The sequence below is a fragment of the Archocentrus centrarchus genome, chromosome 17, assembly GCF_007364275.1.
Source record: "Archocentrus centrarchus isolate MPI-CPG fArcCen1 chromosome 17, fArcCen1, whole genome shotgun sequence".
NCBI lineage: Eukaryota > Metazoa > Chordata > Actinopteri > Cichliformes > Cichlidae > Archocentrus > Archocentrus centrarchus.
The window spans coordinates 6007822-6034869 of NC_044362.1; the positions used below are offsets into that span (position 1 = coordinate 6007822).

Consider the following 27048-nt stretch of genomic DNA (forward strand, 5'->3'; position numbering starts at 1 on the left):
ACGGTCGGGACACGGCATGAGCGCTGGTGTTGTGCCAAAAAGTGATCGTCTGCCAGAAAGTGATTGCCAGAAAATGATTGCCCATATTTTAACTGTTGTAAATGACTTGCTGACCTATAATCTGTGAAAAATATGTCAAACATTTCTCTCGTGAATGATATCAAGTCATTTTGAGTAAGAAACAACATTTCTGTCACAAGGTAGATGCTGCAATCAGTTTTTGGCAGCGACTTTTATATATTCTTTATTTATCAGGGTAAAAACTGCGATTGGCCAGATTTTTAAAGAGATATGTGGCCAAGAGGGCAGCAGAAATCAGAACAAATATGACATTACACTCTATAAAGATATTTCAAGTGACCAAAGAGGACTGGATTTATTATAATGTACGTGCAATAACGCAGAGTCATAAACATACTTGAATAACAGGTCATTTCTTCATTTTATATCTAAGCCCTTCATAAATCTTATTGACTACACTCTATTCACCAATATGAGCAAATACATTACACATAAAAGCACATAGAAACATCAAAAATCACTTTCTGGCAGACGATCACTTTTTGGCCCAACACTGGCTTTACTGGAACGACAGCAGGGAGGAACGTTTGCCAGTTTTTCTTTGCCATCCACCCGGACCGATTATAGCCCTGCACAGGTCATGTTTTAGCGCACCTAGGTATTCGAATAGCAGGACTTTGTATTATGATAATCTTTTTTTTTTCTTTCCCGACTGAGGGCAACGCGGAGTTGCAGTTTGTTTGAAGAAGATTTAATTTCATTTACAAATTTACCGTGGAATAACTGACCGCGCTTGCTAGCTTAAACACAGTCCCAGCTGTCATTCATGGAGATCAGCGATCGACGGCGTGCGCTGTGTTAAACTAGCGTCATGTCACGGCAGCAGCTCCTGCTGGACTCAGGACAGCCTAATGAGGATATCAGGGGCAGAAGGAGCAGGAGCCGCCTCGGGCTTGTCGTCACAGGGGTGCTGGGAGGGTCGCTGGTTGCTCTGTACGCGGTGGCTACCCCGTTTGTGGCCCCTGCCCTGAGGAAAGTCTGCCTTCCGTTCGTACCGGCCACCGCGACTCAGGTGGAGAACGTCCTCAGGGTGCTGCGGGCAAGGTCGGGGACCCTGGTGGACATTGGGAGTGGAGATGGAAGGATAGTAAGTGCTGTTCGGCCCTCTGACCTTCCTAAGGAACTATACATTTCTAGTTGCAAGAACAAAAAAGTATGTAAAGCATTCGGAAAAAGCATGGATTTATCGAAGTCGATAAATTCAATATAGGCGAGCAAAATCTAACTAAACAAACAAACAAACAAAAAAAAAACACTTTCCTTATTAATTCCCAGAACCTCTTTTAGCAGCACCAAACTCCATCAGGTGTGTCCTGTAGCTATGTGGGAGAATAGGGGGCCTGCTCTACCCTACAGGCTGCTCTCTACAGGTGATGCCATCATCTCAGCTGGGTTAAGGATACAATGGCCACGTCAGTAAGAGGCATCCACAATATAAACCCAAGTTTTCTTCTTTTTCAGCTGTTCTTTTGTTGGTTTACTTCTGTGCTTTGGATCTTGTCTTGCTGTATCGGCCAACCTTCTAAGCTTCAGGTCATGACTGTTGCCCTGACAACTCCTGTAAAACTTCTGCATACAGTTTGAAGTATCCCTGCAAAGGAATGAGGGCTTGCCTAGGGACTACCACATCTCTTGTCCTGTGACGGCTGGGATAGGCTTCAGCACCTCCAAGGGGTGCTCACAAAGGCAGACTAGTAGTGGCTAGAAAGCATGGAATGTCAATAAAGTTCAGTGACTTGTATCATTGGCAGGTGACATAACCATTCAGCTGTGTCCATCCAGCCTGTTGCTTTGTCCAAAGGGTTGGTCGCTTCAGGACATTCGCCCTAATTTATTACCTAATAATTATTACCTTAATCTAATGTGTTTACCACCCACTCATAGGTCAATCAGCGGTATCCTTCACTCTCTTTGGTAGTTGCTTCATTTGCTCATCTTGAAGTTGAGAAATCTTTTGGGGACCCGCCCACTTTAGCATCAGAAAGTTAGTGACTACCGATGGGAGAAGAATACATTTGATTGACACGATGTGGTGCTAAATACTTGGGAGGGTTACCTACACAACAGCAATCTGGAACGGTGACAAACCATGAGCTACAAATCACTGCATGACCAGCAAATTGCTTTACAACTGCAGTTATTCGCTGTAGAACAAAGAAAACCTATCAAATGTTAAAACTGAGAAATGTGCCATTTTAAGAAAAAATATTAGCTCATTCCTATTTTGATAGCAGCATGTCTCAGAAAACATGACACTGGGCCATGTTTACCACTGTGTAGCAGTGCTGAGCATGATTAAAGTCTGAAGAAACAAGACGTATCAGCAATTTAATAATTCATTTAACTGAGGCCTCTGCAGCATGTGCAAGAACCACACACAGCCACAGCAGTCTGGGACCTCCTCCTCATGCTGGTGACCTCACGCTGCTGTGGGATGGCATCCCATTCTTCAACCAGCAATCATCCAATCCAATAAATGACACCAAACAAGAGTCAATAGCAGAATAAACAGCTTGGCATTGTCAGAGAAGATTTGGCAAGTTTTTTTTTATGGGTGCAGCCCACATACTCAACTCTGCCGCCCAACCCACAGATGCATTTCCCTTAAAAATGTGGCTAAGTTTATCTTGGAAACAGAAGGCAAACAGCTATTTTAACTGTCATATTTGGATTCAGGAAATAATGCATTTTATTTCTGAAGCAGACAAGTGGAAAATTTTTGAGCATTGATATTGGTACCAGTGCTGGCTGCTGTGTTGCATCATTTGTGCACTAACTACATTTATAAAAATGTGATGAAGAGCTAAAAACATTTAATACCGGTCAGTTATTTAATTAAAATTTTTATATGGACAATTGCACGTTGGTGTTACCATCCTTACTGTAATGTGTTTTAGACCCACATCAGACCACATTTTATGAGTAATTACTGCAGAAGTCCTTTTTCTGAATACATTTTCAAAAGTTACTGATGTTGCAGAAGTTGTACTTTAGCTCTACAGTATGTCTGTGTAGATTCTCAGTCATCCAGGTCATAGTAGTCTCTGGAGCTTGAAAAAGGCGACTGGACTTCTTTTTGTTTCTTGAAGACGTTTCACCTCTCATCCGAAAGGCTTCTTCAGTTCTCAACCAAATGGTGGAGAGACCCAGGTATTTAAACCCCTGTGGGCGTAGTCCCCTGGAGGTGGTTATGACCTACCCACATGATCAATAGAGGGTCATAACCACCTCCAGGGGACTACGCCCACAGGGGTTTAAATACCTGGGTCTCTCCACCATTTGGTTGAGAACTGAAGAAGCCTTTCGGATGAGAGGTGAAACGTCTTCAAGAAACAAAAAGAAGTCCAGTCGCCTTTTTCAAGCTCCAGAGACTTAGCTCTACAGTACTGACAGTGCAGGTTTGAGTTACTTCATTTGACTCCTAACACTGTGAGGTGGAAGTCATGTTGATGAGAAGTAAATCTAACTTCATGTTTCAGAGGTTTTTGGGCAAAATGTGACTAGTTTAATAGAATCTGAATTTTTGTTCCCAGGTCGCCAAAACAAAAGTCAAAAATAACATTCTCTTAGCATAGAGTGAGGGTCAGGGGTTAAGAGGTCATCGGTGATGACCCACACCCTAACTCTCACCCCGGGCAATAAGAATTTGTCATTTTTGTTTTGATTAAATTGTTCTTCCAAGTCTTGGCAATCAAGGAACAAATAAAATAATCTTTGTAACTGGCACACATCAAAAACTATTTACTTTTTTTCCCATAAATGTGAGTGTTTCCTTTTTACAAAATATAGGGTTGTGGTAGGGTTAGGCGTAGGGTTACCACCCATGATGGCTTCGACATCAGAGGGTTAAACATGGAACCTGACTTTGAAATAGGTCAGGGAGGTCGTATGGACCTAACCTTTGAGAAGGTCAGGTGCATACACCTGACTTTCTCAAAGGTTACCTTCATTCTCTAACTAAAAATTTAGTTTAAACAGCTTTAAAGAGGAAAAGCGTTTCAGTACCTACCAATGTTGTCATGCTTTTCAAACGGGACATTGGGTTTTTGTTACTGTACCGTACTCCCCTGCTTCCCCTCTGCCTCTTGCAGGTGATTGCAGCAGCCAAACATGGTTTTCGGGCATCAGGGTTCGAGCTGAACCCCTGGTTGGTGTGGTATTCTTGCTACAGGGCCTGGAGAGAGGGGGTCCACCGCTCGACCTCTTTCCACATCTCAGACTTGTGGAAGGTCAGTGGTTCCTGAAAACAAGTCCTAGTTTTACAGAAATCAGCTGTAGTAAAGTTAGTCATTTTGTGTGTTTCTAATTTTTTTTTTTTTTTTTATGTATTTTTTGGTAGGTCAGTTTTGCTCAGTACTCCAATGTTGTCATTTTTGGAGTCCCTCAAATGGTGAGTACCGCTTTCTCTCGCAAAGAATGTGGAGACTTGAGAAATTGTAATCTTCATACTCTGATTCTGTCTTCAGATGGAGCAGCTGGAGCTGAAACTGGCGAGTGAGCTGCCTAGCACAGCCAAGGTGGTGGCCTGTCGCTTCCCCTTCCCCACATGGGTGCCTGAAAGTACCGCCGGCGAGGGCATAGACACTGTTTGGGTGTATGATGCAAAGACATTTAAATCACACCGGTAACATAAAAGGACCAGAAGACCAAGTCTAGAATAACATGATGCAGAAGATTCACACACGGATGCAACCTCTCAGATTTAATTGTGTGATTTCTTAATCACACAATTAATACTTTGGTGTGAACCAAGTGAGAATGGTTGAATCCATCGGTTAAAAGTAAAAACCACAAGCATTGCGAAAAGAAACTGACTGACATTGATGGCCGGTGCTGTAGTAGGCTGAGTCCAGTGTTCACTGGCTACATTTAATATTTGACATGTGTGACTATGAGAATAAATGGTGATGATAAAGTAATAAGTATTACGGTTCATTAACTCTTGGAAGTTTCAGTGCCAGTTGCAGTGGTTGCACCGGAGTCGTTTTAGAGGGGAGCTGAACACTCAAAACACCTCTTGGCACTTTGGGAATTATTTTGAACCACTACATAAACTTTAATGGTCACTGGGACATAACAACTACATGATTTCAGAATCAGAATCAGAAGGTTTTTATTGCCATATGGGTGAACAGGTTCACAGCATTAGGAAATTGCTGCGGTACTTCGTGCTTACAGAAAGAAACAAATAAGTATAAAAACTTTGAAATCATCACCAGTTAAATCTTATTTAAAAATCAAATGAAAACGTTTACATGAAATAAGGTTATAAAAAGGTGTTTGTTTTTCCTCTGAAACTTGGACTTATACCTGTTGCTCCATAGATTTCACTTCAGGATCTTTTTAACGACATGACTGTCTTATAATGCCTCTGTTTATATTTTTATGTATGCAATCATAGTCTAGACAGACAAGAAGCTCAACAGTTCCAGGTTATTTTGGATACTGAACTCAGTATAGAGCTGGTGTTTGTATTAATAAAAACATGCCGCTATGAAGCTGGCTTGTTGCGTGTGGCTGCCATCTAGTGGTGAAAGCACCACATTGTCACGTGTTGTTGTTATGTGTATGTGGTGACCGCTAGCTGATGAGTGATGGAAGTAGAACAAGCTGAATTTAATTTTGAAATGCATGGTGACGTCAAACAAAACGGCGTAATGAAATAAAAGGTGTTCCTTGAAATGTATGCACGTCGATAGCAGGCGGTCATCGCTGCTACACGGACTGACAAACCCGGAGTGTTGTGGAGCAGGGCTGCTTTAGCAGCCAGCCAAGATGGACACCGCTGAGGAAGGTAGCTAATGCTCAAACTTGATTACCCTAATTATTAGCGCTAAGTAGTAAAACCATTCATACTGACTTTGTGTATGACCTGGTTTAAGTGACCTTTAACTGTAGTTGGCGGCAACGATCGTGCCTCAGTTTTCTTAAATTTCTCCAAAGCGTTACCAGAATTAAGCAGACCGCAAGCCAATTAGCGTTAGCCAGCCAGCTAACTGACGTCGACTTACGCCCGTTAGCTGTCAGCTGTAAATGGAGCCAGAAAGCTGAGGTCCGATATTTTGATTTCACGAACATTATATGGACACTGAGTCGTGGTTACAACCTAGAAATCCCAGAAGGAGAGCGTTTCACAGTAAAGCCACACGGAGAGCAGCGAATTAATGAGTTAACGTTTAATAAGCAAACCGTACAGTATGACATAACAAGTCAGCGTTACGTTGGTATGGTTGGCAGGCTGACTCCCGGAGCTGTCAGCCAGCCAGTAGGCAAGGCTCATTTACAACGTTACGAGTTCTATTCAAGACAAATTTTCGTTAACATGACGAGTGCTTTGACATACTCTTAACAGCCTGCAGTTGTCAGTATATTTGGACTGCTATGACACTTGACAAGCCCGTGTGCGAGAATGAGCCCCATCTGCACATATTTAAAGGGTACATATATAAAGCCAAGCGTGGTATCCTAACTGTTGCCATGCTGCTACTTCCTGGGCTAATTATAGTTATTTTATTTTGCACATGCAGTGACCCTGCTAATCCAAGGATTACAGTTTACCCTAATCTGACCTGCACCGTTACAGTCACTGTAGATACGGATCCACTGCACAGGTGCAATGCTGACACACATGAACAATGTTACTGTTTTGTAGAAAGCTAGTCGTAGTTTTGTATAATGTCGAAGGTGTGTCACTAGATACGTGTTTAAAAAAAATGCACTGGCAGACTTTCTTAGGCTCTGCTGCAGAGTCATGTCACTGTGCCTTTTTGTACAGCGGATATCTGCCGGGTATGTCGCTCAGAGGGGACCCAGGACAAGCCCCTCTACCACCCTTGTGTTTGCACTGGCAGCATCAAGTTCATTCATCAGGAATGGTATGTGAGTGAGCAAGCTGTCCCTGACTTCATTATTTTCTCTTGCTTTTCACAGTAGTTTGTATAGCTGGCAGGCCAATTAAAACTTACAAAGAGCTGGATTTAGCCTGCAGACCTTGCTTTTTGCCACTTGTATACTGTAGGAAGAAGGTGAGCTGGCAGATGCAGTGTGACGCTGCAAAACCTGCCTTTCACGTGACTGTTGTTGTGGCCACCTACCAAATAAAAAATGTTACAGGCCAGGCACATCCCTTCCCAGCAACAGTATTCCCTAGTGGTAGTTGGCTCTCTCAAAAGGATAATTTTTCCCTGCCGCACTGCTCGGGAAAGCTTTAGGAGTATGAAGACAATTTCAGTGTCAGAATTCACCAGCTCCAAACTGCAGGACCCACTGAGGAATGTTGTTGACCATAGAGTGCAACTCTCCATGAGATAAGCGTAAACTCACTGTGTCCTTTTTGTTTTCACAGCTTACTGCAGTGGCTAAAACACAGTAGAAAAGAATACTGTGAATTATGCAAACACAGGTTTGCATTTACACCAAGTAAGTTTTTGTTTTGTTTTTTTTCCCGCTCAGTAAATCATTTAATGTTTTAAGAATACATTATTTGTTGTGAGCTCCTTTTAAGTGCCTAATTATTGTTTGCCCATTTATTTCCCTCACTTCTGTATTGCTCTTTTCTCCAGTCTACTCTCCAGACATGCCATCTCGTCTGCCTGTGCAGGACATCTTTGCAGGGCTGGTCACCAGTATCGGAACCGCCATCAGATACTGGTTCCACTACACGCTGGTGGCCTTTGCCTGGTTAGGTGTGGTACCTCTCACAGCATGTAAGCCACAATCTTGGGTTGCTTTCATGATCTGTCAATCTGCCAGTTATTTCTGTTGATTAAGAATTTGGCCATAAAACATGGAGAGAAATTTTTTTCCATCAGTTGAGCAAATGCCTTAACACATTTCTCAGTGTGTACACAGGAAACTGCACTATCATATGTGCAACAAAGATTTGGGAAAGTTGATGCTTTAAGTAGAGGTGAAACATTGAGTTTGCAAGCAGTTTGACACAGTTTTGTCGAGCTCTTTTCAAATATATCTTTGAGTCCTGAGAATTTTTTTATTTATTTATTTTTTTTGTTAAACTTGAGTATACCAATTTAATTTGTTTTAGATGCAAGGTTAAATTAATTTCATATTCTCTAAATGAAATGTTTTAGTTCAGCACAGAGTAAAATAGAACTCTATAAATGTACAAATTTGGAGTCATTTGGTTTTAGTTGCTCACTAGTTGACAGTTAAGAAGTGATTACCATGATTTTGTTTCTACCATCAACTTTGCTTTCATTCTGTGTTCCCAACAGGTCGTATCTACAAGTGTTTATTTACCGGCTCCGTGAGCTCTCTCCTTACCCTGCCATTAGACATGCTCTCAACGTAAGTGTCTGATTTTGGTTTTGTACCTTCTCTCTCACAAAGTCAAGCTCCTGTTGTCCCATTGTGCACTTTATCGTCATGCCTTGCACAGTGTTGCTGTTTTAAATCAGTGGTTCCCAACATTCCCAACACTGTGGGATGGATCCAAGATGGATAAGGGTCAAAGATTTGAGCCCAGATGAGGCTTGGAGTGAGTTTGGCTCCATCATTTCCTGCTTCATCCTGTCCAGATCTGTTCATAGCAGCTTATTCTGTTCTGTAGTTGGAGCAAATTGCAATCACTTACATTTCCTCATTTAAAATGGTTCATCCTCTCAAATTATAATTGTCTAAAATCTAGCTGTCCAACATGTCAGCAACTATAAAAGCTTATATTTCTTATGTTTGCCTTTTTTTAATGAATTTAAAGTTTAATCAGTAAAGAGTCTGAAAGCTGCATTTTTGAGTTAAATGTGAAACTGTTGCTATTGACAGTATCTCAGCTGAATGTCTGTGCTGTGGCTGTAAGAGAGCCATCAGTGAAGACTGATATTAGACCATATTACAAATGGCTACACTGGGGGACCATTAAAGATATATAATTTTTTTTTTTTTTTTTTTTTTTCTGTCAGTCTTAAAAATGAGGTTGTGACAGCCCATCAGTACATTAAATGCTCACTGAACAAATACTGAAACTGTCATAAACTGTTGGAAAAAACACTTCATAAATTTTTATTTAATAAACTGACTTGAAAGTGGATCTGTCTATTTCTGTCTCAATAATATCAAAGGTTCGTGAGTAAACGGTCTTTCTCCATATTTTGTCCCTGTCAGGCTACATTTGAACAATTAGATTTAAATGTCAAACATAAAATTGGGATTCCAGCTTCATCTAATGAAAGGTCAAGTTGGGAAAATGACTATACAAGGTATTCAAATATAGCCATATATATAATTTGTATATTAAACTTTCCTAACGGTCTATGATGATGCCAGAGTGGACCAAGCTAATTAAATGGAGGCTCTGCTCTTTATTTACCTGTTGCCATGGTGAATCCTGGTATCGGTGCTCCATTGATGGCTTTTTCTCCATCCATACATGCTTAAATCAGGGTGAACGCACTCAGAGTTGACTGAACTCTGATCAGACTTTCTGGAACCAAAAACTGAGTTGCCGATATCAGAGTTGATCAACTCTGTTTCTTTTTAAATTCAGCTTGTTGAGCACGAACGGGCCTCAGGTCTGTTTGGGTGCACACAAACAACCAGCAATATATCCAGAGGAGTATGAGAGCAAGCATGCGTCACTGCCCTGCTGCTTTATTACAATATTGGGCCACCATGTGTGTTTAAAGGCTTGTTACACACCATGCATGCTACACAGAAAGCTGGAGAGTGGGCGAATGATGGCTGGTAATAGTTTTTAGTACGTACATGTTTCTGTTTAGGCAGCAAAAAGAGGGGTTTTCTCCTGCCACAAACGTCCTCCCATGCAGTCCTCTAAAATCCCAAATGCACAACCCTGGATGTGGATGACCTATGTGTGGGTTGAATGCTGATTGGTTGACTGGGTTGGAATGGGAAAAGTGGGAAATTGTCAAAGATTGTATCACATGTGTTTTGACTCTGCTCCTTCTACAACAAAGACTTTCTGTAGGTAGGTGGGCCGTCTGTGACTGCCTGCAGACTGCATGCTGCCCCCGCTCAAGCATAAAACAAGCATTAGACGTGTTGTACTATGTCACTAGGTGAAAAACAGCACCTCGTAAATCGTATTTATAACAGTAAAAACACAGATTACTGAAATATCTCATCAATAGCGGCAAGTTCTTTATAGTTAACAGAAAATCTCGTCAATGGTAGAGATGGTGTCAAGATGCAGTAAGTGATCAGGGTTGTTTTTCAAAAACAATGTTCTGTCTCCCCCCTTGCAGGCAAAACCTGCTCGCTGACTGCCTCCAGGGCTGTTTTGTGGTCACATGCACATTGTGTGCCTTCATCAGCCTGGTGTGGCTCAGAGAGCAGATTGTCCATGGTGGTGCTCCCCAGTGGTTGGAGCAGAATCAACCTCCACTGGTTCCTAATCAGCCTAACGGCCCTGCACCAGCTAATGAGGTGGGTGGTGTTTTTGGATCTCTTTCCTCTGTGCAAGAGTGGAGATGATAAAGACTTCCTATAGTCTGTTAGCTTCCTGGTACAGTTTACTATCATTCTGGCATGGCTGGCACAGTGACGGGCTCATATGTCTAAATAAGAGTCTGTGGTTGCCTGAGGAAATCATCTGTAATTTGCTTGTTAATTCTCAAAGCAATTTATCTTTAAAATCAAACTTTTAAGTCTGCAGTGACAGCAGCCGACTGATTTGGCCAGAGACGTGTTTTTGGTTTGCACCTCTGTCCCATTCTTGTAACACTGTATCCCGTAGATGGTCAAACCTTCATGTGAATGTTTAATAGGATGATGACAGAGTGATGAATGACTTTTTGTCTTCAAAAACTCAGTGGTCAAATCTGGATATAAACTCCTGCCTGACCTCAAGGTGGTCACAGGCAGTTTGATTAAAACTCCTATTTTGCAGTTCTGGATTTTTCAGCTTGCGCAAGCACAAATGTAACTCTATTAAATTTCAGCAGGCTTTATTAATGAACTGTCACGTCTTTCATTATATCCACAGGGTGCAGGCGGTAATGCCCAGGCTCCTGCAGATGCTGAAGCTGCCAGGAACCCTGCAGAGCTTGCTCCAGATGGGCTGGCACCTGCCAACGCACATGAAGCCGGCAACCATGATGAGGCAGAACTGGATGATGAGGAGGAGGATGATGAAGACGATGAAGGGGAGGAAGATGAAGAGGACGAGGAGGATGAGGAAGGCAGGGAAGATGATGCTGCTGATGCCAATAATGGAGGACAAGGTCAGTGAGCATTTTTAGGACGATTATTTTTAATGTATTTAGTTTTAAGTACTTACTGTTCTAGGAGAGTGGTTCTGGACATTTGTGGGTTTGTAGTTGAATCAGTAATGTTTGAGATTTAGTACCGTATTTTCCGGAGTATAAGTCGCACTTTTTTTCATAGTTTGGCTGGGGGTGCGACCTATACTCCGGAGCGACGTATATGTGACATTTATAACACATGAACCAAAATACTCCAGCCACTTGACATCTCCGTGAACTGCAGCTTTAAGGCAGTCTTGCGTAACCTGTGGGCGCAGTGGATGATGGATGGAGAGCACAGCTTAACGGCAACTGGGAGAATGCGCCACCCAACTTTCCTGGAAGTCATTGGATGGATCAAGAAAACATGGGCTTCAGTGACAAACCATCCTGTTGGGATTCAGAAAGGCTGGAATAATTGGAACTGCAGCTGACGACGAGTCTGACTAACGCGACACAGAAGAGGAAGCGGCGCTTCGTCTACGGAGTGTACGGAATTGTTTAGAAGTGACACCGAGGATGAAGAATTCAATGGATTGATGGTTTGGTTAACTTGTTAGTATGTTCTTTATGCTATGGTTATCTGAATAACTTAATGTTACGTTAACATACTGTAGCGATTCTCTTAGTTAGAGAGCGTGTTGATGTTGTGGGATTTCGGACTGTTCGGGAGGGTCGTGAAGGCAGCATGGAGAGAGAGAAAAAGACCGAGAGCTTGCCTGTGTGTGTGTTGCTGTTCCGCTGTTGTAGTTGTGGTTGGCGTGGCTGTGGCCTACAGCAGCCGTTTTTCTGTTAATAAAGACGACCTTTGTTGTGAATATCGCCGACTTTGGAAGTGTGTTTACAACGTTACAATACCGAACACGTGTTCGTTGTGCGTCATGTAGCTGAATGTGCTACGTTAGCATAACGTAGGTGTAACCGTGTTCGTCCTGTTCTTTAATCCATTATTATTTTAAATTGCCGTTCAAGATGGAATTTCTGCTCTGGGTCTCGGATTCTATCAACCCCCACCCCCCCCCCCCCCCCCCCCCCCCCCCCCCCCAAAAAAAGTGCGACTTATAGTCCAGTGCGACCTATATATGTTTTTTTCTTCTTTATTATGCATTTTTTGGCTGGTGCGACCTATACTCCGGAGCGACGTATAGTCCGAAAAATACGGTACATGTTGGGATTTTTTTTTTTTTTTTTTTTTTTTTTTTTTTTTTTTTTAAACCCCATGTAAATAAATGGGGCCAGAGCCTCAGTATTTATTTCTGTGGTCACAGAGGCATAAAATCAGGAGGCTTAATCTAATAAAAACAGCTTTAGATCTTTGACTTTGTCTCAAAGGTTCTAAAAACCCTCTTTCTTCTATCTGTACGTTGTACGTCTGCTACAAATCCTCAGTTTCAAAGCGTCACAGCTTCTAAGCTCAGTAAGCTTTGACAAAGTTTAAAAAGTACACTTGTTTACCTGTTTACTACAGTAAGGAGTAGATATGCCTGCCAGCATTCAGCCTAAATAGTTGTGAACCTCTACTTTTTAGGTTGGTTTAAGTTAATGACGACAAAATGTAAAAAGCAACAAAACACTTTGACCTGGCCTCGAGAGGTTATGTTTTCGGCACGGTTTGTCTGTCCGTTAGCAGGGTAACTCGGAAAACTGTCACCAAATTTTGAGGCCAATTTCTGTCTGTTGTTGGGGTGACACAAGGAACAGTGTATTACATTTTGGTGGTGATCTGGATTCTTCATCATTGTCAGATGGGGACAATATTCACATATTTGCATCTAACCGCCTGAAGATTTGAATCAAAATTGATGAAACTTTGTGGAAATATTCCTCGGGGGCCCAAGAACAAATGACTTCATTTTCAAGGTGAAAGGACAGCGTCACCATAAATAATAAATAAATAAATAAATAAAATCCCAGTCTTTTGAAAAAATGTTTTTAATTCATATCTTTCATCTGACAGGTAAACACAATTACTGTTAATAATTCATTGTCTTTTTCTATATTAAATCAAAACTCTCAATAATGCAAAGAGAGCTTTAAACCCTAAATAAACTTCACACAATTCACATCTCAGCATTTTTTATTTTTTTAATATATAAAGAGGATGTTATTAGGGTCCATAAACTGGATAAAATGCATCCAGATTCCATTTTTAAAATAAAAATATTGAATCAAATTAGTTTTTAAAAGCCAATAAAATAAATTTCCAGTCTTTCTGATCTAGTAATTTATGATGGAGTAGAGCCGCATTGAGTGGTATCTGTTACAGCGTAGTATTGACACATCAAAGATTTTGGGTGGGTGAGGTATGCCCTCTGAGTGTCATTCTAGTGTTTGGGTTTTTTGTTGTTGTCTCTCTTCTCTCCTCTCTGTCCTCATGCATACGTGGAAGAAGGCACTCTGTAGTTGTTTTAGTTTCTCTGCTCTGTTTTGTCTTGCAGAAGATTTGAACTGGAATGCACTGGAGTGGGACCGTGCAGCAGAGGAGCTGACCTGGGAGAGGGTAGGAGTCTGTTTCCTGCTCTGTAAAGTGTTGTGACGTGAGTGTAAGTAAGGCAGCAGTTGGGCTAAAGGCATTTATGACAGGAGATGTTCGTCCTGTGTTTAATGTGCAAACACAGGATGCTGAAATCGTGCCTGTTAAGGGCTGCTTTTCACAGCTGACCTGGGGTGTTAGCAGATGTTGTGGTTGCACTGAAATATTTTTGTGTTAATTCACAAGTCTTAAGTTGTGACTGTAACAGGTACTGTGTGTTTATGTTCCAGATGCTAGGACTGGATGGTTCCCTAGTTTTCTTGGTAATTATTCTTTTTCATATATACATTTCTCACACTGCTTTACACAGTGAAATAATCATTTTTTAAAAATTCTGTTTAACTCTTTGATAAAGTGAAAGTCATAATGCTTTCATAACTTTAAATGCAAATCTATGGACAGAAGTTGCATCATAAGAGTTTCTTTGTGTGTGTCCTCTCTAGGAACATGTCTTCTGGGTCGTGTCTCTCAACACACTCTTTATTCTGGTCTTTGGTAAGTCCCACCTGCATCCACTGAAGTCATTACCATTTGACAAACTGAAGATTTTAGATTATTAGGAGTCCAGTATGAGACTGGGTACCTTCTAACAGCCTCCATGTTTCCCTCTAGCTTTTTGCCCTTATCACATTGGTCATTTCTCAGTGGTTGGACTTGGTTTTGAGGACTATGTAAGTGCTGAGCAATGCAGTTTGAACACTGTATTGTAGCATGGGTTTGTCCTGTACTGATGGATTTGTTCTCATGTTTGGTTGTAGATCAAAGCATCACACTTTGACGGCCTCATCACCACCATACTGGGGTACATCCTCCTGGCTGGAGCCCTGATTGTCTGCCATGTATCCTCGACATATTACAGATACTGAAATCTTGTACACAGTATAGTTTTTATGTCTTCTGTCTTCACGTCTGTAATCTTGTACTTCTTTATCTACTGTAGGATTTCTGTGAATATCTGAAGATGTTTGTGGTCATATTTATGCTGAAATTGGCAACAGACTCTAAAGGGTGGTCATAACGTAAATTCAAGAGAAACTGCTTATTGATCGCCTTCAGCTTCCATTCATAACAGCTCTCTGTATCTTAGACTAAGAAGTACAGGCCGACGCACTTCCTGTTAGTCCTTAACGGCCCCTCTTTTAGGCCCTGGCTTCGTTAGTGAAGTTCCAGCGGTCCAGACGCCTGCTGGGTGTCTGCTACATTGTTGTCAAGGTAAACTAGAGCGCTGCAGCGCTGAGGTATTCTCAGTGTTTTGTTTGTCAACATAGCAAAGCTTTCAGCTGAAACAGTAATTAGTGAAATTATGATTACATGTAAACAGACGCTCAATTGCAAGTGTGTTATATGTTGCAGGTGTCCCTGCTGGTTGCCATGGAGATAGGCTTGTTCCCACTTATTTGCGGCTGGTGGCTCGACATTTGTTCACTGGTAAGACAAACACGCAGCGTTAGCTCAGCTCATCCTGTTGGTACAGCCACATGCTGGCTTTTAGTGACTAGTCAGGCACACTGATGGCATGTGTAGCAACCTGATCAAGAAGAATCTGTTACTGATCAGAGCAGTTCCTAAAAATTTAAGAGCTGGTCATTTGCCTTTATTGCCCATTGCAGGAGATGTTTGATGCCACACTCAAGGACAGGGAGCAGAGTTTTGACTCCGCTCCTGGCACCACCATGTTCCTCCACTGGCTGGTTGGTATGGTCTATGTCTTCTACTTCGCCTCCTTCATCCTTCTGCTCAGAGAGGTAAGTGGATGTTATCAAATCATAGTTGCATACTGTGGCATAGGAAAAACTCTCAAACCGTGTTTTCTTAAAAAAAAAAAAGTAAGATTTCACACATGCTGTGTGCAGGTGCTCCGGCCAGGTGTGCTGTGGTTCTTAAGGAACCTGAACGATCCAGACTTCAACCCAGTCCAAGAGATGATCCACCTGCCCATCTACAGACACCTGCGGAGGTTCATACTCTCTGTGGTCAGTCAAACTCCCTCTTATGTTAATGTAGTTGAGTGGAATCAGAGTAAACTCACAGATTTCACTCTAATTATTTTAAAGCGGGGCTGTACTTAAATATTTAGCTTTTTCTTTTTGAATATTTGTTCATTGGGTAGGTATTCAGTTTTCACTTTCAGGGTTTGGATATTTGCCTTTTTGAAGTGTGAAACTATGTATAGACTATAGTCCCACAGTGAGAGGTCTCTCTCTAGCCTTCTCTCTGTTCAGCCAGCAATGAGCTGCAGGACCAAGACAGATGCTGTGCACCTTGTGAGGCAGGCTGCTTTTACCTTTCAGAACAGAAAGATTACATGGGGAAAAATAACCAACATCACAAGCATTATCTTTAACTTACATCTAGTCTCTCTCTCTCCATCTGTTTTTCAATATTCATTCTTCATTACTGTCGCAACTCCAGTGCACAAAAAAAGGCATTCAGGACAGCCCTGAAGAAGAGAATTTTCTACCTAGTCCCTATGAAACCAGTTCATTCAAGTCAGCAGGTTGTTTCTTTTCTCGGTGCTGAAATGAAATTTGATTTATTTCCTTTGCTGTGGTGGAAAAAAATCTTCCTGTAATCTGCACAAATAAAACAACTCTGCATTCTCAGTTTTCAAACCCTTCAGAGTGTAGAGAGTGCAGCTTCCTTTTGAGGATGAGGTTTTTGTCTGTTACTGCCGCTGTTTCACATACAGGTTTACCCCAGAAAAGCACAGCTAATGCAGTGATAGAGGGCAGTGTTGCATTGGCAAACCTCTTGGCTTGACCTCAGAGGATGATGATGATTTTACTGAAATTATGCAGGCTGGGCATCGTAATTCTAATGACACTTTATGTGTGGGTATAGGCACACATGCCTGATAATGAAACCATGACTTCATTTATGGAGAGCAGTAGTATACGCTGCTAATGCAAGCTTTATTTTGGTAGAATTTACTGTTGGCACACCACTTGTTAAATCGGTAGCAAACCATGTGGTCTTGCAGGCACATGGTTTGCTACATTTTCTTACAGCAGTTTTATTGACTCAATTTCTCAACACTCCTAATGAGAACAGTGTTTGTTTGGTTGAACTGAACCTGTCAATGAACCATTACCAAATGTTTTATTACAAGACATTTGTACAGGCTTGTATGTGCACACTTTTTTTTTTTCTTCCATGTGGAAATTAAAGGTTATAATGTTGTTGACTTACACAGGTTTACAAATCATAAAGTGTGTGTCTGTGCATCTTTTTCAGGTGGTGTTTGGCTCCATTGTTCTCCTGATGCTTTGGCTTCCTATCAGAATCATTAAGCTGCTCCTCCCAAACTTCCTTCCCTACAACGTCATGCTTTATAGGTACACTGAATAGTCATATGGCTTAAGATGACACCAAAATCCTAAGTTGATGTCAAATACTTCTGGGTAATTTTTCAAACTTTCCAATGTGTATTGGAGCAGAGGTAAATTATGTGCATAGTTCTGAGAGTTTTCAAGACACTTGAGTCATTGAGGTGACCTTGAACTCCTGTGTACCTCTAGAGTCAAATGTCCATTACATTAAATGTATAAATCCAGTTACAGCTTCAAGAACTTTTAGAATCTTTGCACTTTATAACATTTTTAAAATGCAGCATTATATTCATTATAAACAAGTTATGAAGTGAGTGTGACTCGAGTGGTTTCTGTTCTTCCTCTGCAGCGATGCACCGGTCAGCGAGCTGTCGTTGGAGCTGCTGCTGCTTCAGGTGGTGCTGCCAGCATTATTGGAGCAGGGTCACACTCGCCAGTGGCTCAAACGCCTCATCCACGCCTGGACATTCACAGCTGGATATGTGCTGTAGGCTGGAGATACACACTCACACACTTCAAATTCAAACATAAAGTGTTTACGTGACACCGTAGGGTGATCTTCAGCTGTTGTAGCTTAGAAAAACAAAAGCATACAAAGACTGCAGTGTTTTAGTTTTCTCTCTTGTCTTCTGTCACATACAGAGTAGTAAAAAGTAATTTCTCAAATGGCTCCCCCACAGTGACCTTCACTCATACCTGCTGGGAGACCATGAAGATGATGATGACAACCAGCAAAATAACCCTCCTGGTCGCCTTAACAACCACCGGATCCCGGGCCTGGGGGAGGGGCTTCACGCTGCCCATCAGGCCATTCTGCAGCAGGGTGGCCCTGTTGGCTTCCAGCCGTACCACCGGCCCATCAACTTCCCCCTAAAGGTGGACAGCTCATCACAAGGCGCCTGTCACTTTTGAAGCTTGTGCTCATAGTGAATGTTAATTTGTGTGTGTCCTCTGGTTCAGATCATTCTGCTGGTTGTCTTCATGTGTGTCACATTGTTACTAGCCAGTCTGATCTGCCTCACACTGCCAGGTAAGACCCAAGCAGGCCTTGTCTGTACGTTCTTTCCTCATCCTAGTTCTCAGCTAATCATAGCCCGTTTCTTTTATTTTTCTCTCTTCACTTCGTCCTATTTCTCTTGGTCAGTGTTTGTGGGTCGTTGGCTGATGTCCTTCTGGATGGGCAGTGCCGTGGTTCATGAGCTGTACACAGCAGCCAGCGGTCTGTACGTCTGCTGGCTGTCCATTCGAGCCGCCACAGTGCTGCTTTCCTGGATGCCACAGGGACGGACGGTCATCATTCTCAAAGTCCACGAGTGGACAGTCATGGTAATGTTGCTTTCTGTCTGTTCTCATCCCATCCAACTGCAAAAAATGTCACTTCTCAGCTATTGTGTGTGGTGTGGGTGTGATGTGTACAGATCCTTAAGACGTTGGTGGTAGCCATGCTGTTAGCTGGGGTAATTCCTCTGCTGTTGGGTCTGCTGTTTGAGCTGGTCATTGTTGCTCCTCTCAGAGTCCCACTGGACCAGACACCTCTCTTCTACCCCTGGCAGGTAGGTAGGATTACCTGAGGAAGTGTGAATTATTTTAGTACCATTTATAGTGGTTTTTTTTTTTTTTTTTGTATGTTGTCACTAGGGCTCAGTCATTGGTTTTCTTTTGGAATATACACAAAGCACTGGAAGCTTATGTGTTTAAATGTCATTTTCTAATGAATCTGCATTCTTTTAATGCTTTCTAACCACAAGGAGGATTTAAAAGAAAATAAAATTGTTGAACACTTGAAAAATTTACCTTTTTATTTTAAACTAGAATATATTTCAGAGACATGGTTTATATCTAAATCTAGGCCAAAAAAAACTGTTGTACTGAAACACTGAATTGCAAAAACTCAAGTGTGTGTGTGTGTGTGTGTGTGTCCTTTTTGAGGATGTGATGTGGGCATGTCACATTTAGAAGTGTTTAGGTGATATTTTGCTATGTTTCGACTGCTTCTTTGTGTGGCAGGACTGGGCGTTGGGTGTGCTTCATGCTAAAATCATCGCTGCTGTAACACTGATGGGCCCTCAGTGGTGGCTCAAAACTGTTATCGAGCAGGTCAGTCTTACATTCTTCTGAGTTGCAGTCAAAATAAAGCAGAGCATGGGGGTTACTGATACCTCAACACTGCAAATGAGAAATGTGTTAAAATGATCTAATTGTTGTTGATTATTCCTTATTGAATGAAGAAAACCACCTCTCTTTCTCCCTCTCTCCTTCCCCCCTGCAGGTGTATGCTAACGGTATCAGAAATATTGATCTCCATTTCATTGTGCGTAGGCTGGCTGCTCCCGTCATCTGCGTGCTGCTGCTGTGTCTCTGTGTGCCCTACACAATCTCTAAAGTTGTTGCACCACTGTTGGGTATGTCTCTCGAAGTGTGTGTGTGTGTGTGTGTGTGTGTGTGTGTGTGTGTCTGTGTCTGTGGGACACATGGACGTTCTTGTACCTTAGTGTACCCCAACAAGGGTCAATCTTCAATGGCTAGAAGACTGATTTCTGGCTTATTCATGTGTCCTCACTCATTCTGATCAAATTTTTAATATTTTTCTGTGATTAGACACAAAGATGGCCTAATTAAGATAAATAATACCCCTCATTTAAGATTTTAATTTCAACTCTAATAGCTGTACATTTACATGCATTTATATCTACTCTACATGATTAGCAGATGTAAAAAGCAAATGTTTGACTTTGAAAATAATATTTTTCTACCATTTTCAGGTGTTCTCACAAGCTGTAATGTTTTTAATTTACATGTTTGGCCTTTAGTGGCTTTATTCAATAGGTTATGGTGGAGAGAGACAGGAAAGCAGGGAGAGATGGGGGGGGGGCACGCAGTAAATGGCCACAGGTTGGGACACGAACCTGGGCCGCCTGTACCGCCACGCTGCTTACGAGGTTGCCTGCTCATCCACTGAGCCACCCCGGCACCTGTGAGCTTGATTTTAGACAGTCTGAGAAATGCAGGACCGATGGTGGTGGGTTTTGCAAAAAGAATGAAAATGGCTATGGTGAACACATACTTTAAGGAGAGAGAGGAACATGGGGTAACATAAGAGTGGAGGGAGGTGCACAAATATGGCCTACATCTTATGCTGACTGCAATCTGAAAGGGAGGAGACTGATGTGGTGGTGTCAGGGGAGACTGTAGCTAAGCAGTATCAGATGGTAGAGAGCAAGGGGAGGACGGATGGAGAACAGGTAGTGGTTTAGTAAGGAGGAAGTGGGATGGCTAAGAAGAGTGGAAAGGCATTTAGTCCTGATGACATGCCTGTAGGAGTCTGGAGATGTCTAGGAGAGGATGCTAGGGATGGGGTGAGATGGAGGCAGATGATCTGCTGTGGGAGCAGGTGAAAGTTTTTGTCAGTGTGTGCAGTTCTGATAATCTGGTGTCTGATTTTACATTTCTGGACAAATGGTGTAATTGAAAGAGAATTTTATTGTCTTTATTAATGAAGAACTGTAGACCCATGCTGTAGTAGTATTTAAAAAGGTAGTTATCCATAAAGTAGACCTATATGCTCATTGCCAGCTCTGTATGTATATTCTTGGACTCTGCTAGAATAGCTTTGCATGATTCACAGTTCAAAATCATCCTTATTTAACCTATGATAGATTTTGGTGTAGCCCCTCAGTTCATCCTGTCTGAAAGTCTTCGCCCTTTAATACAACTTTTGGCTGCTCCACCCAAACGTGACATCATTCAGAGCCAATGGAAAAAAGACTGTCACAGGTCATTTAGAGCAGACTAAATGATTACTTGTATCTTTGGCATTGTTTAACAATCTCATATATGACAGAAAATAAGAAATAGTCTTTTGTTTGTTTTTTCTGGTGTATTTGAATGAATGCTGCTGTTTGCTGATTAAATTAGAAACTGATAAAAATTCAGGCACCGAGGCCAAAGTGCCGGCAGATCCTCAGTAATTTAGACAAGGGATTCATTTAAAATGGGCTTTTTATGCAAAGCCTATCAAAGGCAGCCGTAGTTTAAACAAGTATTTCTGATGTTCACTCGGACAACAAATGCATTTAAACAACCAATTAAGAATTCCCAGCCGTTCCTGGGAGTCGGGCTCTAGTTGTTATATAAACCAAAGTGCAACTGATTGGTTTAGTCTTTTCTCAACTTTTAGTCATAAATTACTTGCGCTCCGCCATTTACCTGCTCTCACCCTCTCTGCTACAGACAGTCACTTCCCTGAACAGACTCACTCATTATAAGGAGCTCCTGTTTCACTGCTTATTCTCTCTCACTGCGTGCAGGTGTGCAGCCAGAGATGCAGACGCTGGTGGAGAGGAGAATCTACCCGTTCCTGCTGATGGTGCTCGTTCTGTTGGCTATCCTGTCCTTTCAGATACGACAGTTCAAACGCCTCTACGAACACATCAAAAATGACAAGTCAGTGGAGCTGAAATGTTTGTGGTGGTGGTTGTGGGGGGGGGCTTGGTGTTTGAGTTGGATGGGTTATGTTTGAACTCGTTGCATAAAGCTAAAAAGTAATTCTGAAGGAGAGAGGAGGGATGCTAGAGGGTTTTTGTTTTTCTTTTTTTATTCTTTTCATGAAGAGAAGTATTAAGGTCCCAGTCACACAGGCTGGTTGGCAACCACAAATACAAGCAGCAGCATAAAGAGCAAACCACATGTAGTGATGGTAAAATCTCAACGGATGATTTAAAGCTCAAAAATGGCTAACTGATTAGCTAACTGTGTCCCCATTCTTCCTCCAGGTACCTGGTTGGACAGCGACTGGTGAACTATGAACGTAAGGCAGGCAGGATGTCCTCGTCCTCCTACAGCACCTCCTCATAGACCTGATTGTGCTGTGGGATCAGTGGAGCTGACTCACTCAAGCCCACTGCTGTGAGCCACCGTCGGCTCCTGCTGTGACACCTTTCTTGTTTTCTCTGCTCGGCTGTCGGCTTCAAGTGGAGCCTTTAAACTTTAGAGTGCAGCAGAGTCCTTTAGTTCACCAACACGCTGCAGTCGCAGGCTGGGACGTCAGAGAGTGAAGTCAAAACCAGAAAGTCTCACCAAACCTGCAGAAACTGACTGTCCATCCTGGTAAATCTTCTGTGTCCATCGCAGCTGATGTTTTCATTTCTATTTACTTTGTTTTTTAAAAAAAAAAACTTTGTGTTGAAGTTGATATGAGCAGAGCGTTTACCTCAAACCGTGCTTCCCTTTGAATGTTGTAAAATATTGTTTAGGTCACACTTTGTGTAGAGCCGTGCACGAGTACAACAAGAATGCCTCCCTGGTCCCGTTTGCATCGATGAGTTTTCCTCACGACACCCTTTATCAGAATGAAGTTCAGCGATGAGGAGGGACATGAATGATGTGGCAATGTGATTGTATTTTTTTTTCTTCTTCTTTTTAGCTGGTTTTTATTGTGTGTTCATTGATTTTTAGTCTTATATTTCTGGAGTGAGCTGGTAGATAGCCCTCTGAGAATTTGAAAAGAGAATTAGACTTCTCTGTGGGTACAGTCGCCAAGGACATGCTGTTTTTTGGTGTTTGAGGCACAGTCCTGAGAGTTTTACCATCAGGTGGTTTTAAACAAAGCTAATTCACCTTCTAGATAGGAGAGGTCAAACACCTGAAAAGTCAGAGCAGAACAAGTGCGTTTTCAGCTCCTTTTTACACTTCAAATGTGTTTCACGTGCAAACGGCACAGGGACACAGCAGGCGTTTCAGCTCATTTCTGCAAATGAGCTGAAACAGGCTGAGGAGCAAAGCGGCCACAGAGGCAAACAGTTTACGCCATGGCTGCCACCATCTGTGACGTGACTGTATTTCTTTACGCCAAAATAAAATGCCAGACTGTATTTTTTTTTTTTTTTTTTTTTTTTTTAATTTAAACTTTTTCATTTACACACTGCAAATCAGTTTGAGTTTCAGTACAGACGGTGGAGCGTAACTGGAGGGAAAACGATGTTTTTCCCAGCTTAAACTGGGGAAACCTGCTGAGAACACTTGAGAATGTGTTTGTTACACGCTCAGAGGGACTTAAACATGACAGAGCTGGCAGTGCTGCTAATCAGCTCGCTCACACTAACCTGAAAAATCAGCTGCATAAAATAAGAAACATGACTAATGAACTAAACTGGAAAGCTCGAGTCAGCCCACCTCATGCAGAGCCGGCTCGTGTCACTACTTTATTTACTTCCTTCTGCTCTCATTAATCATTTAATTGCTGTGACTTGCTAAGCTCAGTCAGGTCGTGACGTAGCACATCTAATCAATTTAGTTACTAAGTAACGCTCTAATGCTGGCTTCACATTTTACTGTTTTTTGTAGGTAGATGTTGAGTTTATTGCAGTATCTTCACTGAGAGAGAGCATTGTTTTTTGGGGGGGGGGGGGGGTTTGGTCCCTCACTTGTGCTCTTGTTGGTCATTGTAACACAAACTGACATGCCAGGACAGCATGGGTCTTTTTAGGGAAAAACTCTTCACAGCACTGAACAAGAGTTTGTCGGCGCCACATCTGAGGCAGTTTGAGGGTGGGGCGTTTTCTGCATCCCTGAATTAAAATGCTTCATCTACAAAGGGGTTTTTAGCTTAGCCATTACTAAATATTTTCATTAACTGCTGTTGCATAGCTAAAATTAGCCTGAGCTGTTTGTGGTGAGGAGCAAAAGAGGTCGTGGGTGAATACGCCGGTTACTCTGGCAGGAGCTTTTCATGGAGATTACGAGTGAGCTCAAACTGACTTGCGTTCAAGTGTTCACCACCTTTTAAGGTGATTTCAGAGGGTGAACTGATTATTCTCTGCATCTCATGTAGGAAATTCAGTGCTAATTGGAAAATAAGCAAGCCCTCAATGGCAGGAAGATCAGAGGGGGCTGCTCCTCAGTTGTCTCATACTTGTATTCAGCACTGGTTGTTCTGCATACTCGGCATAGATGTGCATGAAATGAATAGGCTGTATCTATAGACCAGCATAAATACTGCAAAGAAACTGAAATGAGAAGTTCTACAAAGAAAAATGACACTTGCATGATTTTATATCTGAATATCTGGTTTGTAATCTTTAAGGGAATAACTGAACATTCTGTGAATGGCTGCTCTTTTCTTGCTGAGATTTCAATGAGAACATTGATATCACTGTGAAGTCTGAGACTGCGATGGCAACAAAAGCCACCCACCTGCACCTCTAAAGGTTAATCACTAATTAATGTTTTACGAAAAAGTCAGCAAGTTCCATTTAATCTTAGTTTTTTACATCACTACATGCTGAGTGACTGTAGGATGTGTTCTCATGTGACTGAAATGTGAGGAAGCGTCACCTTTCACTTTCTACACATGGCCGTACTCACAAAAGCACTCTGCGTGTGGAAAGTCATTGTCTGGTATGCGGCCTCACTGAGAACATGCTCAGGTTCTCCTTTTTAACATGACAGTTATGAGAAGTCATATTTATAGATCCAGTTCAGCAGACATTTCAGCACTAAGAGATTTTTATTTTCACTGAGTGAAACAAGCTCCGCTTATTTTCTGAATTATTTTTGCTACCAGTCAGAACAGAAGATGTATTCCCTGATGTTGTTTTTAAAGTCCCAAAAGAATCATTTGTTACACTCTTTTATTTTTTATTATGCAAATGCTTTGTATTGCACCTTGTTCCACATTTTGCAGTCATTTCAGAATCCATTGTAACACAATCATTGGCGCTAGATTTATTTTACCTATTTAACTGTGGCCCGATACAGTGAGTTTATGGGTTTTACCTAAATTGAAGGTTTGCAGTCTTTCTCTCCCCCACACTGCATTATTAAAAGTATCGTGAGTACAAACTGCTTTTCTATCGATTTGTGAATGATATTAACTTTAGTGCTGCCGCTGTGTGGAGTGCTCACTTTTATATAAATATGATGCTATAAAGTGACCTTTTAGTATCTTTCAACTGAGCTGGACACTTTGAATTTTAGTGTTGACTTTTTAGAAGAAATGATTTCTATTTTTATATGTGGATAAAGGAAGTGGCATGTACTGTAACATAAAGGTATATACTTGGAGCTCTACTGGTTGTTGGTTCAGTCATATGAAACAATAAATTGTTAAAGATTCCTCGAGTGCTGTTTCTTCTTCAAGCCATGGACAACATCTGCTTTAAGCTGCAGCTCCAGCTGTATGTAGAGGGATGCAAAATAGGTCTCAGTATACGTGTGAAGGGCTTGAGTTGAAGGCAACTGAACTTTTAGGTCCTTGAAATCGTTTAACCTTTTATCTGCTGCCCAATTCTTAAGGTCATGGGTCAAGCTGTGAATGGCGGTTAAAAGTTGAACTGTTCCAGATGAGAGGTGAAACCTCTTCAGGAACCTAAAAGAAGTCCTGCTGCTGTAACGGTCACTGTTATTGTAATGCTGTGTACCGGCACATGGTGGCACCTCTTGTCTGTTGTGACTGTTACCCCTTCTTTGTTGTGCTGGCGAGAGAGAGACCTTACCTCTGTGTGTACGCGGAATAGTGTTTCTCAGTCACGTGAAGCTTAAGCCAGTGCCTGATTTTTGATCGAAATAAATCACCCCTTTTTTGTGGAATATTACCAGTCAGTGCTCTTAGCTATCCACCTGCACACCTCTGTGGCTGGCTTCACCTCGCTTCACATTACACTGCCTTAAACTCAAACACTTCAGAGCACCATGAGCCGGATTATTGAGAACCTACAAGTGCATCTTGTTCAAACCATCTCTGCCTTCCTTCTCCAACTTTGTCTCCAAGCTGCTCAACCTGAGCTGTCCTGCTGATGTACTCCTTTCTAATGTTTCCATCCTGGGCACATCACAACAGGTCTCATTACAATCTTACAGTTCTTGTTGCCAAAGGCGGCACAACCAGTTACTAGGTTTAGGGGGCAATTAGCAAGTAGGTTTGGCTAGCATCTTTCACTTAGTAAATGCCAGTTCAAAACAGCGTTTTGGACTTACTCAGGTTGTCTAATATTTAAGTTTAGTTCATCTAAAATGTGTGTGTGACAAATATGAAAAAATTAAATCAGGAAGGGGACAGACTTTTTCACAGCTCTGTTTCTTCACTTGCTTTACTCCTTTCAGCTTTACTTACACTTGTCTCCCTCTCATTCACACACATATTCTGTCTTGCTTCTACTAACACTCTCTTCACCTCCACAGCACTATTCCTATAGTCTTCCTTCAACATTACTCCTACTCAATTTCTCTTCCCATCTATACCATGGTAGAACAGTTTTAATCCACCACCAGTGCTCCTGACCTTGCTTCCCTTCCACCTAGTCTCCAGCACACACAATATATCTACCTTCCTTCTCTCCATCCTACAGTACATCTGCTTTTCTAGCAGTAGTCCCAACTCTCTCATCAAACTCCTGCCTTTCAGCCTCCTCTTCTTTTGCCTTGGGCAAACTGTAGCAGATTCCATCAGCGGTTGTTGTTAACCCAGGCCCCAACCCATCTGGTATGACAATCTCATTCATGATCATGATGATACACGTTTGCTTTGGCAAAGATTTTACAGTGGATGCCCTTCCTGATGCAACCCTCCCCACTTATCTGGGCTTGGGGCTGGCACTAGGAGTACACTGGCTTGTGGCCCCCATGTGTCTGGGTTTAAATATGGTCTAGATGACCTGCTGAACTTCAAATCAAGCTTCAGAATGAGGGAGGGGGTTAGGTCACTTTAAATATGGCATAGTTGTTGGTGCGAGACCAGCTGAGTATTTGAGAAACTACTGATCTACTAGGATTTTCCCATGAAGCTGTCTCGAGGGTTTACAGAGGAGAACAATCGACCTTTATAATGAACCCAATGATCTACGCCCTGTGACCTCTGCTGGAACCAGCTTTGAGGGGCACCCATCTGGAG

General features: G+C 42.0%; 2 protein-coding genes across 3 annotated transcripts; both read left to right on the forward strand.

Moving 5' to 3' along the window:
- The first annotated feature begins 646 nt into the window (after nucleotides 1-646).
- On the forward strand, nucleotides 647-5000 carry atpsckmt (fATP synthase c subunit lysine N-methyltransferase). Of its 2 annotated transcripts, XM_030751289.1 has the most exons (4): nucleotides 647-1168; nucleotides 4173-4310; nucleotides 4421-4471; nucleotides 4548-5000. In XM_030751289.1, the coding sequence occupies exons 1-4, from the start codon at nucleotides 893-895 to the stop codon at nucleotides 4707-4709; spliced, it is 627 nt and encodes a 208-aa protein (XP_030607149.1). In that variant the 5' UTR covers nucleotides 647-892; the 3' UTR covers nucleotides 4710-5000. The 2 variants fall into 2 exon arrangements, with proteins under 2 accessions (XP_030607149.1, XP_030607150.1); XM_030751290.1 differs by lacking the exon at nucleotides 4421-4471.
- Nucleotides 5001-5298: 298 nt separating this feature from the next.
- On the forward strand, nucleotides 5299-25274 carry LOC115795398 (E3 ubiquitin-protein ligase MARCH6-like). Its single transcript, XM_030751288.1, has 26 exons — nucleotides 5299-5875; nucleotides 6857-6956; nucleotides 7427-7500; nucleotides 7644-7787; nucleotides 8316-8388; nucleotides 10302-10482; nucleotides 11042-11279; nucleotides 13739-13800; nucleotides 14064-14096; nucleotides 14277-14328; nucleotides 14446-14504; nucleotides 14592-14672; nucleotides 14977-15045; nucleotides 15187-15261; nucleotides 15444-15578; nucleotides 15687-15806; nucleotides 17068-17168; nucleotides 17512-17649; nucleotides 17843-18038; nucleotides 18123-18192; nucleotides 18307-18488; nucleotides 18581-18715; nucleotides 19170-19259; nucleotides 19432-19564; nucleotides 21470-21605; nucleotides 21935-25274. Exons 1-26 carry the CDS (start codon nucleotides 5857-5859, stop codon nucleotides 22014-22016), a joined length of 2778 nt encoding a protein of 925 aa, XP_030607148.1. The 5' UTR covers nucleotides 5299-5856; the 3' UTR covers nucleotides 22017-25274.
- The last annotated feature ends 1774 nt before the right edge of the window (nucleotides 25275-27048 follow it).

Excerpts from the sequence above, each read along its gene's own strand:
- atpsckmt (XM_030751289.1), top strand. The coding sequence starts at position 893 with ATGTCACGGCAGCAGCTCCTGCTGGACTCAGGACAGCCTAATGAGGAT. Across the intron at positions 4,311-4,420 it reads ACATCTCAGACTTGTGGAAG|GTCAGTTTTGCTCAGTACTC; the intron begins GTCAGTGGTTCC and ends ATTTTTTGGTAG. Across the intron at positions 4,472-4,547 it reads TTTTTGGAGTCCCTCAAATG|ATGGAGCAGCTGGAGCTGAA; the intron begins GTGAGTACCGCT and ends TTCTGTCTTCAG.
- LOC115795398 (XM_030751288.1), top strand. Across the intron at positions 15,807-17,067 it reads GGAGGTTCATACTCTCTGTG|GTGGTGTTTGGCTCCATTGT; the intron begins GTCAGTCAAACT and ends CATCTTTTTCAG. Across the intron at positions 18,039-18,122 it reads CCATCAACTTCCCCCTAAAG|ATCATTCTGCTGGTTGTCTT; the intron begins GTGGACAGCTCA and ends CCTCTGGTTCAG.